The sequence below is a fragment of the Phytophthora cinnamomi genome, assembly GCF_018691715.1.
Source record: "Phytophthora cinnamomi strain GKB4 chromosome Unknown Contig120, whole genome shotgun sequence".
Lineage (NCBI taxonomy): Eukaryota > Oomycota > Peronosporomycetes > Peronosporales > Peronosporaceae > Phytophthora > Phytophthora cinnamomi.
In genome coordinates, this window is record NW_027151053.1 from 734210 (window position 1) to 750200 (window position 15991).

A 15991-nucleotide genomic window follows, 5' to 3' on the forward strand; every position below is an offset into this window, starting at 1 on the left:
ATGGTGATATTCACCCGAACGACGGTGATCCAATGAGATCCATGAGGCCCTCTGGGATATCCAGCCGAACGATGGAGACGTATCCTGACTCACCAGGATCAGGACCCATACCTGTCTGAGATCAAGTCGTTCCTGAAGGAAACGTCGAGAGATTCTCACCAAGGAGACTTCGCATGATCGCCAAGGTATCAGACCTGTTCGCACTGGATGCTCGGGACGTCCTCTATCGTCTGGCCCGTTCGACTCGAGACCGCCCTCGCGACTTTGCATACGAACCGAGATTGGTGATCCCGGGATCCTTACGCCCAGACATGCTACATCATGCACATGAAGACTTTCAAGGCAGTCACCAAGGCATCACCCGGACCTACGAGAAGGTTCGTTCAAAGCGGGGATGTACGCCGATGTTGAACGCTGAGTGAAAGAGTCCTCTAGTGTTTCGGAGAGAACGGCTTACGTGTGGCACCGGAAGATCCAACGGCAGTATGGCTACGCAAAAGCATGCGCTGAGGACTTGCAGAAGAAAGCAAAGCGCCAGCGTTCGGAAGCCCAGACGCAGAAGTGGAGAGAGTTGTCTGAGAGACTGAAGTCTGTCAACCGACTCAAACCCCGTGCCTTCTTCCCGAAACGCCCAACCACCGAGATCGAGGTGTCTGAAGATGATGATTTCGATGCTGCCCTGCTTCCAGAAGACAGTTGGGAGCCTGACTCTGAGAGTGGTGAGTACGAAGTGGAGACGATCCTGGACCTCAGGTGGTCCAAGTGGATGCGGACATCCAGACGCACGCGGGAATACCTGATCGAGTAGAAAGGATATGAGAATCCACAATGGTACCCGTGTCACAACTCAGTTGTGGAGCGCTTCCGTACGAGTTCAACCAAGGTGCACGTGCGCGAACCCGGTTCCGGACGATCCAGGCAGGGGACGATCATCCCAGAGCCTAGCGAGTGTCCAAATGAATCGGCTGTGCGGGTATACCTCTCCACGGAAAGTGTTCTGAACTGACAAGAATTTGACACGAATGTGACGTGGTGATTTGGAGTTTGCGCCTGTGGATTTGGTGAAGCGTTTCGACAGTGGATTTCGGAGTTAAAAACGTGAGGATTTTAGAGTTTTGGAGAAAACAGGACTATGCGATTGAGACAATGACCTTTCATTCGACTCTTCATCCCTGGTGTCTGAAGGAGGGTCCATCCGGACGTACGGAGGCGCATGGAAGGTAAGATTGTCGTTGGTCATGACGGTGATAACCGTCTGCCACTCGCGAGGGACTTGTGTTCCAGACTCCAAGTGCTCCACCCGAAGCCGAGGTCAGTTCATCATCACGGTCGCGTAGTCAGGAAGTTCATCACATGTGCCGTCCTGAGGCGTGACCCTTGGAATCGTGGGCCTGCGACGACCACTCCGTCTTCAGTTCGGCCTTGAGAGACCGGACTTGACTGCAGTGACTCTTGACGCCCTTCTCCCGCTCTTCCATCAACAGGAGGAAGTCCGAACGAGTCTGAGCCACGGCAGCACTCTTCTTTTCTGGAGCTCGGCGACTTTCTCGATCCAGTTGAAGTGGCTCTTTGTTCGTCAGCAGGTTGAGAAGAAGCATTTGTTCCTGTGGAAAGTCCGAAGTGAGGACAATCCTGCGGATTTGTTCACTAAGCCATTGGCAAAGGCTCGGTTCGAAAGTCTGTCGCGATTAATTGGAATGAGAGTTGCCGAATGACTCAGCGTGCACTGCCATAATTTTTGAGTCAAGATTGTTCTCTTTGAGAGGGGCGTGTTGAAATATGAGTGACGCTGGTGCATCGACGGGCTGGCTAGCGCTGTGAGATCTTGTGCAAGGAGTCGTGGCCTTTGCAACCTAAAGATCGTGCGGATACAGAGAGCTACAAAGTGTCGCTGCCAGCAGTATCTGTAAGTAGGATAAGCAAGGGAGATGGATCTCCTGGTTGCTGATCAAGATTGTGACGCTGCTACCCGGAGGTAGGACCCCCGAGATGGGGCGAGACTGAGCCTCAGTCTCGAATCTGCCCAGTAGTATATAAAGTTTTATTTAGTGTCGTGATTCCGGTTGTTACTGCTTTCTCGTGCTGAGCTTGGATGCTCACTAGCTTGCTCTCGAATTTCAACAGATATGGCCAACTCGTCGGTGCGCTTGGATTTCGGCAGAAAGTTGGGTCCCTGTGAGGTGTTTGTACTGGCGATGGGCTTCGTCATCGTCGCCCTCTTCGGTCCGGGAGCGCTGCATGTTTCGATTTTGATTGTCGATAGTGGTCATGCAAATCAAAATATCACGATGTATTGATAATTCATATTTGGACCCAAAGTTGAAGTTGCACTGTATTGTACTAGTACTGTACTGCGCAGAGCTACGCTAGCTAAACCTTGTCAAGTTTTGAGAGGAGGTTGTAGTCGTCCATCAGCATGTTCGCTTGGCCAAAGCTCACGTCGTTAAGTGCAGCGTCTGGGCAAATTCACTCATTTGGTGCCTACAGGAGAGGAGTTTTTTCGGTGACCACCTTGACCTCTATAGGCGCTTCCAGTTGACCTTTGCCCACGGACCTCATGGAGCTGGCAGTCGCTGCTTCTGCGGCCTGCTTCGAGCGGCGGCTCTTAACGCGACGACGAGCACGATCCGCGAGAAGACGCAGACGCTTTTTTACGAAAGCTGATCCAGTGCCCTTCACCGCCTTGCGAAAGCGATCCTGCCAGTAGTCCACGATGTCGTGGACATACACGTCGCTCTCGTCTTCAATCTCCTCTTGTAAAAGTTCCTCGATGACGTCTTCTAAAGTGACAATGCCATCAAACACGACGCTTGCTGGGATTTCTTCGTCCGAGATCCAACACTTCAATACCACGTCTACATCCTTCGTGACAAGCGCAATGTGCGAGCGACCCTTTTGGAACTCGTTTAGGATGGAGTAGCATGATTCCCTGGGACCAGCAATGATCGGCTTGCGCAGAATCAAGTCTCTAATCGGGCGGCGGTCATCCGGGTCCAGCACAATCAGCTTCTTCACAAGAAGCAAGCCCACGATATTCGACTTGTGCTTCTCATACACCGGAATACGACTGTGCCCGGAGGCCAGCACGCTCGCCAGCACATCAGGGGAAAGTTCCGTGTCCAGCTCCAGCATGTAAACGTCCTCCATGGGGATCATCACCTCCGTGACAGTTTTCGCAGCCAAATCGAGAGCTCCGTGAATAATAGTGACTTCATCCACGTGCAAACGCGTTCCCTGCGCTGAATCCTCATACAACGAGTGCGGCGTCAGCAACGGCTGCTTGTCTCCAATAGCGGACATCGTCGTGACCGTGTGCGAGTGCGTCGGAGTGTCCTCCAGCTGCTGAGACTGGCGCATGTGGTCAATGAACGATCGCCGCGCCGCGTCATTCTCGCGCTGCAGCGTCACCAGGGCCTTGATCTCCTTGCGCTTGTACTGGGCCGGGTCGTGGTCGTCTCCGAGCCACATGTCGAGCACGCGGCTGATCGGGTACGCAATGGGGCAGGTGATGGCCATCAGCACTCTCACAAAGGGGCACAGCATAGCGGCGATCCTGAGCTGGTTGGGGCCCGTGAACACCGCGGACGGGATGATCTCGCCGAAGAGCAGCACGCAGGTCACGGACAGCAGGATGGACACGGCCTCGGGCACCAGCTTGTTGAGGAAGATGGGGAGCGCTTCGTTGGCGCTGGCGTTCACGATCAGCAGCGTCACCAGCAGCAAGTGGTGCTTGGTCAGCACGGGCAGCACCTGCTTGGCGTACCGCTTCTCGTCCTCGGAGCCCTCCATCTCGAGGATGCGCATGTTGAGCATGTCCAGCGACAGGAGGCCCATGGTCAGCCCCGCCATCATGCCGGCGGCGCAGATCAGCAGCAGCGACATGGCCAGGTACAGGTAGAAGGACGCGGGGTCGCACCACGGCGTGAAGAACTCGCACTCGTGCGTGGCGGCCATGGCGACCGTCGGGGTGGTCGACAGCATGGAACGGGGTGGGGTACTCGGTCGAGTGAAAGTGCGTCCGACCGACCCGGGAGATCGGTTATGGACTGGAGGGGGTGGTGCTGGTGCTGGCTGGTAGAGCTGCAGGCCAGCAGGAGGGAGGTTGGGCTGGTGGTCTACGAGGACGGTCGCCGAATGAGGACGAAGCGATTGATACCTTTAGGCAAGTTTATGAGTCGCCAGCAGGTTTAATGTGTGCGTTACTAACGTTGTTGGTGTGCGCTTGACTGGGGCCCAGTATGCTGTGCCACACTAAATAGTGTGTCGCAGATCAATTGATGATATGAGGCCCTCGTAATGAGGGTGACATTTTACCCACACCACGATGTCGACCCGACCGAAGGCAAGGATGCTGTATCCCGCCCGAGGTGGCACGACTGCAACATGAGATGGCTACAACAAGATCAACGAGGCAGAGGTGGGTCATCCTAGAATCGCCACGGCCTCCTTCTTGTTCTTGACAGCACGGGACTTGGATCTTGTGCCTTCGCCTACTGGTCTTGCTGCGGTGACGTCCACCGAGATGTCCGCTGCACGGAAATAACAGCTTCGGGTTAGTCTTGCCTCCAAACAGCTTAGGTCAGTATCTTCGCCGTACCCGTTTCAAGCGCAGCGTTTGGTGCCTCGGGCATCGCTGCAGCGAGCGCCTCTGCTTCCAGCTTCTCGATCTCAGCGAGCTCGCTAAGCACGGCGTCCTCGTCCTCGACGGTCAAGCTGCCTCCGATGATCCTGCTGATTTCCTGTTGCAATGACACAAAAATGTATGAGGTCGAAAGCCAACATATCGCCACTATCATACAGTCGACCGGTCGTACATTCGCTGTTGCCTGTGCCTCTTCCGTCTCCAGCATGAGCTCCTCGACCGCCTCCACCGTCATCTCCTGCAGCAATTACCCACCACGTCCATCGTCAACAAAATGCTCGTCAGCAACCACTACCTCACACGCAGCAGAAGCTATCACCCTTCACCTTGTGAATAGCGTTCAGGATGGAGTTGCCCGCCTTGAGCCCTTCGAAGACCTGCAGCTGCTGCGTCTCCCACTCCACCGTGTCCAGCATGCCCAGCACTTGTATCAAGTGCTCGTCGGCCTGGTGCATCTGCTGCTCCTTGTACTTCTTGAGCTTCAGCGCCAGCTTCGCGCGGTCCTGCACGCACGCAATCCAACCCCCACCAGTTCAGTAATCCATGCAACGTCACAGCTGCAACCCGTTGGCAGCCAGCACTCCACGCACTCGTTTGCCGGCCTGCAGCAGCCGCTTGGCGCTGTCGTGCAGCTGGTTGGCCTCGATGTCCAGGCGCGCCTGGTACTTCTTGAGGCGGTCGCGGGCGTTCTTGAGGTCCAGGATGGCCTTGTCCTTGGACGTGATCTGCGCACGCACGCCGTTCGCTCCAGCGCCGCTGGTGGCAGCCGCGCCCGAGGACGACTGCTGCTTGTTCTTGGAGCTGGAGCTGCCCATGCTGCTGCAGAGCAGGAGCCGAGAGAGAAAATGGCGAAACTAGAGCTTTTGATTGGCAGAACGCCGATTTAACGCGTTTGGATTGGAGGAAATTAGTGCGGCGCGATTACTGCGACGGTTTGGACGTGCTGTTGATGTGCGTCGCGGCGCTGTTGGCTCATTAGAGCCGACTGGCGTTCTTGGACTTAGGGCCGAGCGCGCGCGCCACCTTCGACTGGGTCGGGTGGCCCAGCAGGTTCGTGATGAAGTCGCCCGCTGCCATCACCTTGTGCAGGTCCACGCCGGTCTGGATGCCCAGGCCGTGCACCATGTAGAGCACGTCCTCGGTCGCCACGTTCCCGGAAGCTCCGCTGGCGTACGGGCAACCACCGAGCCCGGCGACGGAGCTGTCTACCACGGCGATGCCCTCCTGCATAGCACAGACAGCATGGTGAGTTAATTGTGCGAGTTAAATGTGAGAAGGGATAAGCCGGATAGGATGCTACCTGGAGCGCGATGAGGATGTTCGACAACGCCTGTCCGTAGGTGTCGTGGAAGTGCACGGCAAGACGATTGACAGGGACGACTTGTTTAGCAGCCTTGAGCATCGCCAACGTAGAAGCTGGTGACAGCAAGACAAGTAGTGGTTAGTTGTTTGTCGGTCTGCCTGTCTACCAGGTCTTCACCAGGTTTTCACCAGGTTTTCACCAGGAGGGCTTACCCGGGTTGCCAACACCAATGGTGTCGCCCAAAGAGACCTCGTAGCAACCCATCTCGAGCATCTTTTTGGCGACAACAGCGACAGCAGAGGGATCAACGGGGCCTTGGTACGGGCAGCCCAACACACACGACACATAGCTGCACGGTGGCTTTTGTTAGCCGCTATCCTGACAATCCTGGCAACGATACTGCCGGTTTCCATATTTTACCCACCCACGAACACGGATCCCGAGCCCGTTCGCCTTCTCGCACACAGGGCGGAAGCGCTCCAAGCTCTCCTCGATCGAGCAGTTGATGTTTTTCTGGCTGAACGCCTCGGACGCGGCACCGAAAATGGCTACCTCCTTCGCTCCAGCCTCCACAGCGCTGTCGAACCCCTGCATGCACCGACCATTTAGCACCCTAAAACCACCCCCCAGCAACGCACCACCGACGCACCTTAATATTAGGCGTCAAAACCGGGTACGACACGCCCTCTCTGCGAGCAATGCCCTTCAGCACGTCCGAGTTGTCGGCCATCTGCGGCACCCACTTGGGGGAGACGAACGACGTGGCCTCGATGGCGGGCAGCCCCGTCTCGGACAGCAAGTTGATGAGCTTGATCTTGTCCTGCGTCGACACGAGCGTCTTCTCGTTCTGCAAGCCGTCGCGCGGCCCCACCTCCACGATCTTCACGAAGCTCGGGTAGCCCGCCGTCCCGGAGGGGGGCGTGGCCGAGCCCATGGTCCTGGTCGAGAGCCTCTTGCTCATCAGGCGGCGTCCGCGCGTCGCCGCTGCTGTCGGCACCTTCATGTCTGACGCCGAGCAGTTCCCGTTGTGAGGACGATCGCTCAGCTGTCAAACAAATCGTCGAACTTCAACGCCGGTCCCCGAGCCCTAGGCCAAAACTACACGCGACCCATTCCTGCGACCCCATTTCGAAGTCGCGCCCCAAAAAATGGCGAATTGATCCCGAGAACTGGGCTCCTGCGTTCTTCGCCAGTCATTCGACCAGTGTTGGCTCGCGGCATACAGATCGCAAGTGACTTTGCGGCGCGAAACGACATCAACGGCCGCAGTATCAAACAGGCAACGGTTTGGTTGGTTGAGTGCGCAAAGACCATCACTCTCGCCCGACCATGGCCAGCGCCTTAGCGAGTCAGCTGCAGCAGCTCCGCGAGGCTGGCGCCGGCAGCAAGCGCCGCACCGACACGTTCCTGTACGAGCAGCGCGAGGCCGCGCGCCTGGACGACGAGACCGTGTACAACCTGGCGTGGAACGGGCTGCTGGAGCTCAAGCAGCTGGACGCGCGCTTCGAGGCGCTGGACGCCGACGCCGGCGTGGCCAAGCTCTTCAGCCGCCAGCGCATCCACTTCCACCGCGCGCAGAGCGCCAAGGCGGACGAGCAGGAGCTCAACGACGCGCTGCACAAGGTGCTGGACGCGCTCAGCGCCTACTTCCTGCTGGGCGCCGCGCACAAGGTGCTCGAGTTCCTCGTGCGCCGCTACGAGGTGCACCGCTACAACGTGGACGCCGTCATGGCCGCCATCGTGGCCTACCACGAGTCGTCGTGGTTCGTGCGCATGGTGCGCATCCTGCACATCCACGAGACCCGCTGGGAGTTCCTGCTGCCCGTCAAGACGCAGGGCACGCCGCTGCTGCGCGCCGCGCTCGTGCAGCGCGCGACCGACGAGTCGTCCGTCATCGAGTTCGTGTTCCAGGCCGCCGCGCGCACCGGCGCCAGCAACCCCAAGCTCACGTCGCTCTACACGCTCGTGGTGCTGCAGATGCTCGAGCAGGGCAAGGTCACGGAGCGCATGCTGCGCTGGCTCATCCCGCAGCTGCTCGAGGCGCTCAAGAGCGACAGCTTCCCGGAGCTGCAGTCCTCCGCCTACATGATCGTGACCAAGCTCGCGTCCAAGGCCACGCTCACGGAGCAGGTGGTGGACGCGCTGGTCAAGTCGCTCGTCAAGTACGCGCAGGCCGGCGCGCAGATGAACGCGCTGCTGTGCGTCATCTTCCTGGCGCAGACGCAGCCGTCCTTCCGCCTGTCCAACAGCGCTGGCAAGCACCTCGTGCACATGGAGAACGCCGCGGACTTCCTGCGCGACGCCACCGCCAACTACGAGTCGGCCAAGTTCGTGCAGCTGCTGACGCTCTTTTTGACCCAACACATGAAGTCGGCGGATGACGCCTACTCCTGCCTGCTGACGACGCTGATCGAGAGCGTCTCGGTGGTCGACAATTTCACAGATGAGCTCGTGGAGACCATGCTGGATCAGGCTCAGGAACTGGTATTTGCGAAGGACAACAAACGCGTACAGGCGATCTCACAGGCTCTCGTTTCTCTCAGCAAGAAGAACGCGAACAAGGTGGACGCGGTTGTCAGCAGTCTGCTGGCCAAGCAAAACAAGAAGTCCAAGCAAGACAAGAAGCTGAACGCGTTCCTCACGAAGACTTTTGAGAACGTGGCCAACTCGGCGCACTTCGTGCCATCAAACACAGACGCGAACACATCTCTGGCTCTGGCGTTGGACCACCCGACCGAGCACATCCGATACCAGGCATTGGTGTCTTTGGCGAAGATGAATGACGCCAACACCGAGGCGACTGAAAGCAGTAAGGATCAGGTTCTTACGAGTGGAGATGTTCTTCTGCGCCGATTCCTGGACGACAGCAAACGAATTGCAACATTTATGATTTCCAGTTCTCTGGGTGACCTCATGGTGAGCTTGAGCTCGAAGAAAAGAACGCTGGATACGATTGCACAGGCATTACGCAAGTGGTCTTCTCGTGGAGATGCATCTGTGGTCGAGGCTCTTGCTGACTTCGTGCTCAAGAACTTCCGCAAATCAAATGCATCCTCAGACATTGACGAGAAATTGCTGGTACTGTTTGTTTCAGTTGTGGCTACTGAGAAATCGAGCAAAAAGTCAGTCGTCACTGTGGATACGGTGTGGAATTGGATCTCGGCCCTTGAGCATCCCTTTGGTGTTAGCGCTTTAAAGGCATCGAAGAAACAGGATAAAACGATTGCCGGCTTGGCTGAAATCTTTGGGCACGTGCTTGCAGCGAACGTCCCGGGCTTGCTACCGTTCTGTTTGCGATGGTCCCAGAAGTCCGAGTTCAACGAATACCCTTTGACAAGCTTCCTTATTGAAGTTCTATCTGCCGCGCGTACCCAGTTGGCGTCGAAAAAGTCAAAGACGAAAAAAACGAAGGAGCAGCAGGTATCGCTGGATCAGTCTTTCCGGTTTGTTCTCAAAAAGGAGTTCGTGTCGCTGTGTGAAGACAAGGTGTCCGACGAGCAAACTGCGCAAGCTGTGTACGTTGCTTCGAAGCTGTCCGAGGTGATTCATGATCTGTTCGCCGTTTCTCGTTACGATTTCGACACGTGTGTCGCTACGTTGCTGCAGTCTCCGACCCCCGTATTTATTCACATTCAAGAGTGCCTTCTGGAGCTGTTTCACGCGGACCTGGAAAATCAGTTGTTGCCAACAATGGCTCGCATTGTCACGAAGCCTGACTCTTCGACTGACGTGCTGAGTGTTATGGCGAAGACGCGATCGCTGGATATTATTTCTGCTGTACTCGAAGGATATTCTTACTCTGAATCCGACGAGGAGCTGGAACAACTTGTCAATGTCATTCCTGTAGTGATCGTGGCGCTTTCGGATTCGAGTAAGGTGGTGCGTCAAGCTGCGGTTAGCTGCTTGGACCGTTGGGCTGTGTCCTGCGGCGATGCGGTTCGTAAATCGAAGTCCAAGAGCCTGAAGGTGCTCCAGAAGGCGTCCACTTTCCTTCTCCAGGCCAAGCAAGACGTGACGATGGACGCGAACTCCGTGTTTACGCTTTGTGGCACTTACAATGCTCAGAGTGAAAGTTCTTCGTTTAACCAGCTGCTGATGAATTTCGTGTCGTCTGCAAGCAGTGATGAAATGTGCATTGCTGTGAGGCTTCTTGAATTGCTGAAGCCCGTGAAGGAACAGTCCTTTTGGCTGCAATCTGTGGACTTCTTCCACCAGTCCCTTGCTGGTTGCTCGACATCTGGTGCTGTCGCTGAAACCACGAAGTTGCTGACGGAATTCCTCGCACACTACTTGGACCCTGTTGTTGCAATTACGACGGCGAAGCAAGGAAAAACTGCAGTTCCAAAGGCGTTCCTGGATGCCATTCTGGCTACCTTGCGCAGCGACAAGGACGTGGTAGCACATTTGCAGACGTTGCAGCTCTTTGCCGTGACCAATTTCTCGGCTACTTTCTATACAGCTCTTGACGAGGCGTCTCGCAACGTTGCTGTGGACAAGCTCCTCCGCCTGCTGATGAACTCAGAGGAAGCTGTTGCTTCGAAGTTGATTCAGTGCCTCAATGCTTTGCCTATTAGCTACAGCACGTTTGTGCGATTGCTCAAGAGACAGCTTGATTCAGACGTTGAATTTTTGGAGCTGAACTGCATCCTCGAGGTACTGGCTATCAAGGTGGAAAGTTCGAGAAGCTACGAGGAGCCTGCTGGTGACATTGGCAAGCTGTTGACGACTCTTTGCGACGTTCTTGCTCTGTTTTGCGACCCGAAGCACGAAAGCGTGGTCTCTGAGTACATTCTGCAGGTGCTTTTTAGCTGCTTGCGTCGCGTTTGCGAGATCAGCTCTGCGTCCACAAAGCACACTACTGGTCGCTCAGAGAAGGCTACCAGCCACGCTGTTACTGATGTGAAGCCTGAACTTCTCGTGAAACACTCACTGACGTGCTTGAGTCGTACTTCCTCCCCCCAGACGCGTAACGAGGCGCTTCTGTTCATTAGCTCGCTGGTGAACTTGCACCCGGCTAGCGTCCTGGCATCGTTGGATCAAATTCTCAGTTTTGTTGGAGCTGGTTCAATTCGCCACGAAGACGAATACTCTTTCCACGTTCTTGAAACGATTATTAAGGCTGTGGTTCCACACATCGTCGAGGCCAAGAACAACCAGACCGATACGTTGATCACGCCGCAACGGTTTATTGGTTTGTTTGTGAGCGCTTTCAACCAGGTCCCGAAGAGCAAGCGTGGAGCTTTGTTCGAGGTGGTGGTAGAATCACTTGGATCTGAACTACTACCGTACTGCGCCGTGGCACTGTTGCAGCACGCTGCTGTCGTTGAAGACATGGACGCCCAACGTGAGCGTGTGCAGTTTGCGCACAACCTGTGCTTCAGTTTCACCTGCCCAGAGCAGGTGTCGACTTTGGTGATGATTCTTCGTATGGCGCGCGACTTACTTCCTCACGTAATCGAAGAGGCGGATACCGACACGGATGACATAGAGGACGATGACGATGATGTGGAGTATGAGCGCTTCGTGCTGGATGAACGGTTGGTGAGCTCGAATGAACTCTCTCGTCAGTTCAACTCGATGCTTGTCAAGTTCGTTACTGCGCACCTGCGTGCTCGTGAACTGCACCACAAAATTCTGCGTTATGAGAGTGAGCGTGACAGATCTGGTGAACAGGAGGAGGGCGATGCACTGCAACACAATTATTTGATGCTGGCGCAACTCGTTTTGCTGTACTTCCGCCGTGTAGCACGCGAGCAGTCTTTGCATGATGACGAAGGCGGCTTCTGGACGACTCTTGCTTCGGACTCAATCGAGATCCTTGGCGCACTTCAGCAGCTTTTGTCTACCCCTGGGTTCGTTGCTGTCATCGGCGAACTCCTGCACCACGACAACAGCCTTGTGCGTAAGAAGGCGATGCAGTTGTTCAACGAGCGCCTGCAGGAGGAGCGGGATTCGCTTACTTCGGGCGAGGCTCTGCTTTTCATCGACATGCTGGACGAATTGGACAACATCCTCCAGAACGCTGAGGGCTCTGAAAACAGCGTGAATATTCAGACAGCACTGCTAAGTGTGGACATTTTGGCCCGCAACTTTGCTGATGGTCACCCCAAGCGTTTCCAGCAGATTCTCCCTACCATTGTGAAGTACGTGGACCAAGACGTTGTGAACGTGCCTCCTATGACGCTGCACTTGTTTGGCTGTGCATTCGTGTGCCTGTCGTCAATTTGTCGCGCGGTGGGTCCGGTTGTGTTCCCTCTCTTGCCGAAGTTTTTCCCGCGGCTGCTAAATGGCATTGAGTACTGCTCGTCGACAAACGGTGTAAGCGGCACGAAGGCGGTGTTGCAGTGCTTGCTGGCTGCCCTGGAGGTGTTCACCGACAAGATTCCGCAGTTCCTGGGGCCTTACCTCCCTGCTGTCGTCCGTGCTCTCCTGACTCCGGCAGTGCTGTCTACTGCTCCTTCCAACACGCAAGTGCTGATGTCGGTGGACTGCTGCTTCTTGAACCTGTGTAATCACGTTGAGTTGCGACAGTTGCTTCCTACTCTGTTTGGAGCGTATGAGCACGTGCTGACCCTGCAGAGTGACACAAGTGTGACTCGTTTGTTCTCGGTGGTGGGCACGGTCGTGAACGATTTGGACTTGCCTGCTATTCGCAAGCACCTGCCTTCGTTTGCTCGCTTTTTCGTCACGGCATTGGATGCTCGCCGCGTTCATGCGTCGAAGTTGGAGGACCTGGATGAGGTCGAGGACGATGTGCTGGAATGCCTGGTGCAATTCATCCTGAAGCTGAGCGAAAAGCAGCTTAAGCCGTTGTTCCTCAAGTTGGCAGAGTGGGCACAGACGCGAGTCGGATCGTCGGGCAAGTCTGGTGATATCTCGCGTCGGATTGCTTTCTTCAAATTGGTTGTGAAGCTTTCGGAGCGTCTGCGTGGCATCTTCGTACCCTACTACGCACATGTGCTGGAGTTCCTGACGACGGCGCTTCGAGAAAGCCGCAAGGTTTTGATGCAGAAGCCCCCGCGATCGTCGGAGGAAAGCGCCAGTGATGATGACGACGACTTCTTTGCGAGTGAGGAGGAGCCACCGACCAAGAAGGCCAAGCTGAGCGCCTCCGCTTCCACCATTGATGCCAAGGCTGAGCGCGAGGTGAACACGCTGCTGCTGAGCACCGTGGTGCGCGCCCTGGACGGGTGCTTCGTGCACGACACCGGCGGCTTTATGGAGAAAGACCGCTTCGACGTTGTGCTCACGCCGCTGGTGGATGTGCTGGACGTGTTGCACTACGACAGCTCGATGCGTGAATTTGTGTTGGAGACCGTGGCGCCGTGTCTGGCGAACCTGGCCTGGGCCGCCAAGAGCGACCTCCTGTGGAAGCCGCTCCACTACGCTGTGCTGATGAAGTCGCGCGGTGACAACGCAGCTGTGCGTCTTGCAGCGTTAGTGACGGTGGAGAAGTGCTACCAGGTTATTGGTGATGAGTTCCTGGCGATGCTGCCCGAAAGCATTCCGTTCCTGGCGGAGCTCATGGAGGACACAAACGACGAGGTGGAGAAAACGTGCCACCGCGTCATCAAGCAGATCGAGGACATCTCGGGCGAGTCCTTGGACCAGTACCTCACTTCCTAAGCTGCGTAGGATGCAATAGATAGGATAGCCACACTATGTAGAGAGATTTCACCTCGGCCCTAGCGTCGGCCGTGGGCCAGCGAGGACGTTTTGCATTTTCATAAATCGTAATAAGATGTACTAGATGATACACCACTCGAGCTCATAACTTTTGAGCCATGATCACCGATAGAGTAGAGCGATTCGCAAACTAAGCTGCATCCTTCGTTGTCCTCGGTTTCAGTGGCAGTGACGGACTTAAGACGGCGACAGTCTGAAAAAGATACTTATTTAAATGTACATTTGACGTCAACACAGAATAGACGGCTAAAAACACTGCACCCCGACAGGCTGCTGTGGAGGTCGGTAGTCAGACCATTTGCAGCTGAACTTCCTGGATCGGAGGGAATATCTTCCCAGCGGGGACCATGATACCACCAGCCGCACGCGAACGCCGATCTTGTCTTGTGAACAAACGTGTATTCGATATTAGCGGTCGCACCAGGGCGCAACCTTAGACGGCGGTGCGGGGCCCGTAAACAGACCCCAGTCCGCACTAAACTACCTGGTCAGCTTCTGCCCGCGGCCAGTAGCCAGCTACCAAGCCTTCATTCAGAGACAGGAGCTTAGTTGTTCTTGGCGAAGTCGACACCCTTCTTGATCTGGGCCTCCAGGGCCACGATCATCTCGTCGAAGTTGGCCTGCTCCACGGCCGAGAGCTCGCCGAAGTGGTGCACCTGCTCCACGCCGTTGGGGCCGAGCGTCACGGGCGTGGAGAAGAAGGGCAGCTTGGTCACGTCGTTCTGCGTGTACGAGCACTCGACCACGTCCTTGGCGCCGTTCATGGCGTCCAGGAGGCGCGTGGTGAAGCGCGCGCCGGCGTAGGCCATGGAGAGCGTGGCCGAGCCCGTGCCGTTCTTGGCCTGCACGACCTCGTCGCCGCCGAACTGGATGCGGTGCGTGAGCTTGGCGATGTCCTCGTCCGAGAACTTGGCGCCCTCGAGCTGCGACAGCAGCGGCAGGATGGTGGTGCCGGCGTGGCCGCCGATCACCTTGACGTTGGTGTCGCGCGGGTTCCACTTCTGGTTCTCGCCCACGAACGTGGCGGCGCGCACCACGTCGAGCGTCGTGACGCCGAAGAGGCGCTTGGGGTCGTACACGCCAGCCTTCTTGAAGGTCTCAGCCACGATGGGCACCGTCGAGTTGACGGGGTTGGCGATGATGAGCATCATGGCGTTGGGGCAGTGCTCCGCGGCGGCGGCGGCCAGCGACTGCACGATGCCCGCGTTCGTGTTGAACAGGTCGTCGCGCGTCATGCCGGGCTTGCGCGGCACGCCGGCGGGGATGACCACGACGTCGGCGCCCTCAAGCGCCTCGCCGGCCTGCTCCATGCCCACGTGGCCCGTGACCTTGGCGTGCGTGTTGATGTGGCCGATGTCGGCGGCCACACCGGGCGTGTTGACCACGTCGAAGAGGCTCAGGTGGCCGATGTGGTCGCAGTCCTTGAGCAGCAGCGACATGGGCTGGCCGATGCCGCCGGCGGCGCCCAGCACGGCCACCTTCTGCTGGCCCGGGGCCGTGGAGAAGGCGCGACGCAGCGTCGAGGCGGAGAGCAGGGAGGCGCGGGCGAACATGGTCGGGCGAGAGGGGGAGGGCGAGGTTGAGCTTGGGAGCTTGAGCCGGCGGATTCGCGAGTGACGGAGACCGCCGACAACGCACGTGTGGCGCTGGACGGCACGGCTTCACGCGACCGTCGCGGCCCCGACGCTGTGGCGCTGCTGCCACAAGTTGAAGCGCGTCGGTGGCGCGAGGTCGCGCGAGATGCATAGCCGCGGTCAAATGTTTAACAGCTGGCTGTGCAAGATCGCCGCAGTTGCAGTTGGCTCGCCAAACCAATCTTGAGGTGGACGTGCGTCGGGCTCCGCAACGTGGTAATGAGGCATCGTGGCGCTGCGGAGCGTTTGCATGGTGCTTGGTTGCGACCTTGGCTGTTCCATTGACGTCGATGCGCAAGCTGCGCGCTATATCCTGGTCGCTCTTGAAGTTGCCGCGGGCGAGAGACGAGGCCGCCAAAACCTTGCGCCTCATGCTGGTGCGGTGGTGATGATGGATGAAGGCCCTTTTTCGCGGGCGTTAAACAGGGCGTCGGCGGTCTGCAGCACAACACGTTCCGGCGGGCGGCGTGGCGCGGTCTGCCTGGCGAAATACGAGCCCGGTCTCAGGCTGTGCGGACGGAGATCCGCCGCTGGCAGTGCCGCCAATCGCGTTCAGCTTTTGCGTCTACAGGTGCAACTTCAGTTTCAGCCATTTCTGAAGCACCGTCTCGACACTTTGACAATTCGAGCAGCGCGTGACGAGCCTGCGTGGTTCGCAGGCTATGCCGTTGCTGTTGGTGGCAACAGCCTGCTGCCGCCTGTAGTGCCGGCTCTAAGGCAGCCGAG

At 57.0% G+C, this 15991-nt stretch overlaps 5 protein-coding genes across 5 annotated transcripts; 1 reads left to right on the forward strand and 4 right to left on the reverse strand.

Annotated features, from left to right (window-relative positions):
* Nucleotides 1-2481: 2481 nt before the first annotated feature.
* On the reverse strand, nucleotides 2482-3981 carry IUM83_09039 (DUF21 domain-containing protein; the record flags this gene model as incomplete). The annotated part of the gene is made up of 1 exon (XM_067933454.1): nucleotides 2482-3981. One exon carries the CDS (start codon nucleotides 3979-3981, stop codon nucleotides 2482-2484), a length of 1500 nt encoding a protein of 499 aa, XP_067781084.1.
* Nucleotides 3982-4422: 441 nt separating this feature from the next.
* Nucleotides 4423-5457, reverse strand: IUM83_09040 (hydroxymethylglutaryl-CoA lyase, mitochondrial precursor; the record flags this gene model as incomplete). The annotated part of the gene is made up of 5 exons (XM_067933455.1): nucleotides 4423-4529; nucleotides 4598-4739; nucleotides 4815-4880; nucleotides 4969-5145; nucleotides 5233-5457. The coding sequence occupies 5 exons, from the start codon at nucleotides 5455-5457 to the stop codon at nucleotides 4423-4425; spliced, it is 717 nt and encodes a 238-aa protein (XP_067780979.1).
* Nucleotides 5458-5617: 160 nt separating this feature from the next.
* On the reverse strand, nucleotides 5618-6948 carry IUM83_09041 (Hydroxymethylglutaryl-CoA lyase; the record flags this gene model as incomplete). The annotated part of the gene is made up of 5 exons (XM_067933456.1): nucleotides 5618-5866; nucleotides 5943-6058; nucleotides 6158-6294; nucleotides 6370-6533; nucleotides 6595-6948. 5 exons carry the CDS (start codon nucleotides 6946-6948, stop codon nucleotides 5618-5620), a joined length of 1020 nt encoding a protein of 339 aa, XP_067780978.1.
* A 326-nt stretch (nucleotides 6949-7274) lies between these two features.
* IUM83_09042 (uncharacterized protein) lies at nucleotides 7275-13571 on the forward strand (the record flags this gene model as incomplete). The annotated part of the gene is made up of 1 exon (XM_067933457.1): nucleotides 7275-13571. The coding sequence occupies one exon, from the start codon at nucleotides 7275-7277 to the stop codon at nucleotides 13569-13571; it is 6297 nt and encodes a 2098-aa protein (XP_067780981.1).
* A 605-nt stretch (nucleotides 13572-14176) lies between these two features.
* On the reverse strand, nucleotides 14177-15184 carry IUM83_09043 (malate dehydrogenase, NAD-dependent; the record flags this gene model as incomplete). Its single annotated transcript, XM_067933458.1, has 1 exon — nucleotides 14177-15184. The coding sequence occupies one exon, from the start codon at nucleotides 15182-15184 to the stop codon at nucleotides 14177-14179; it is 1008 nt and encodes a 335-aa protein (XP_067780980.1).
* Between the last annotated feature and the right edge of the window lie 807 nt (nucleotides 15185-15991).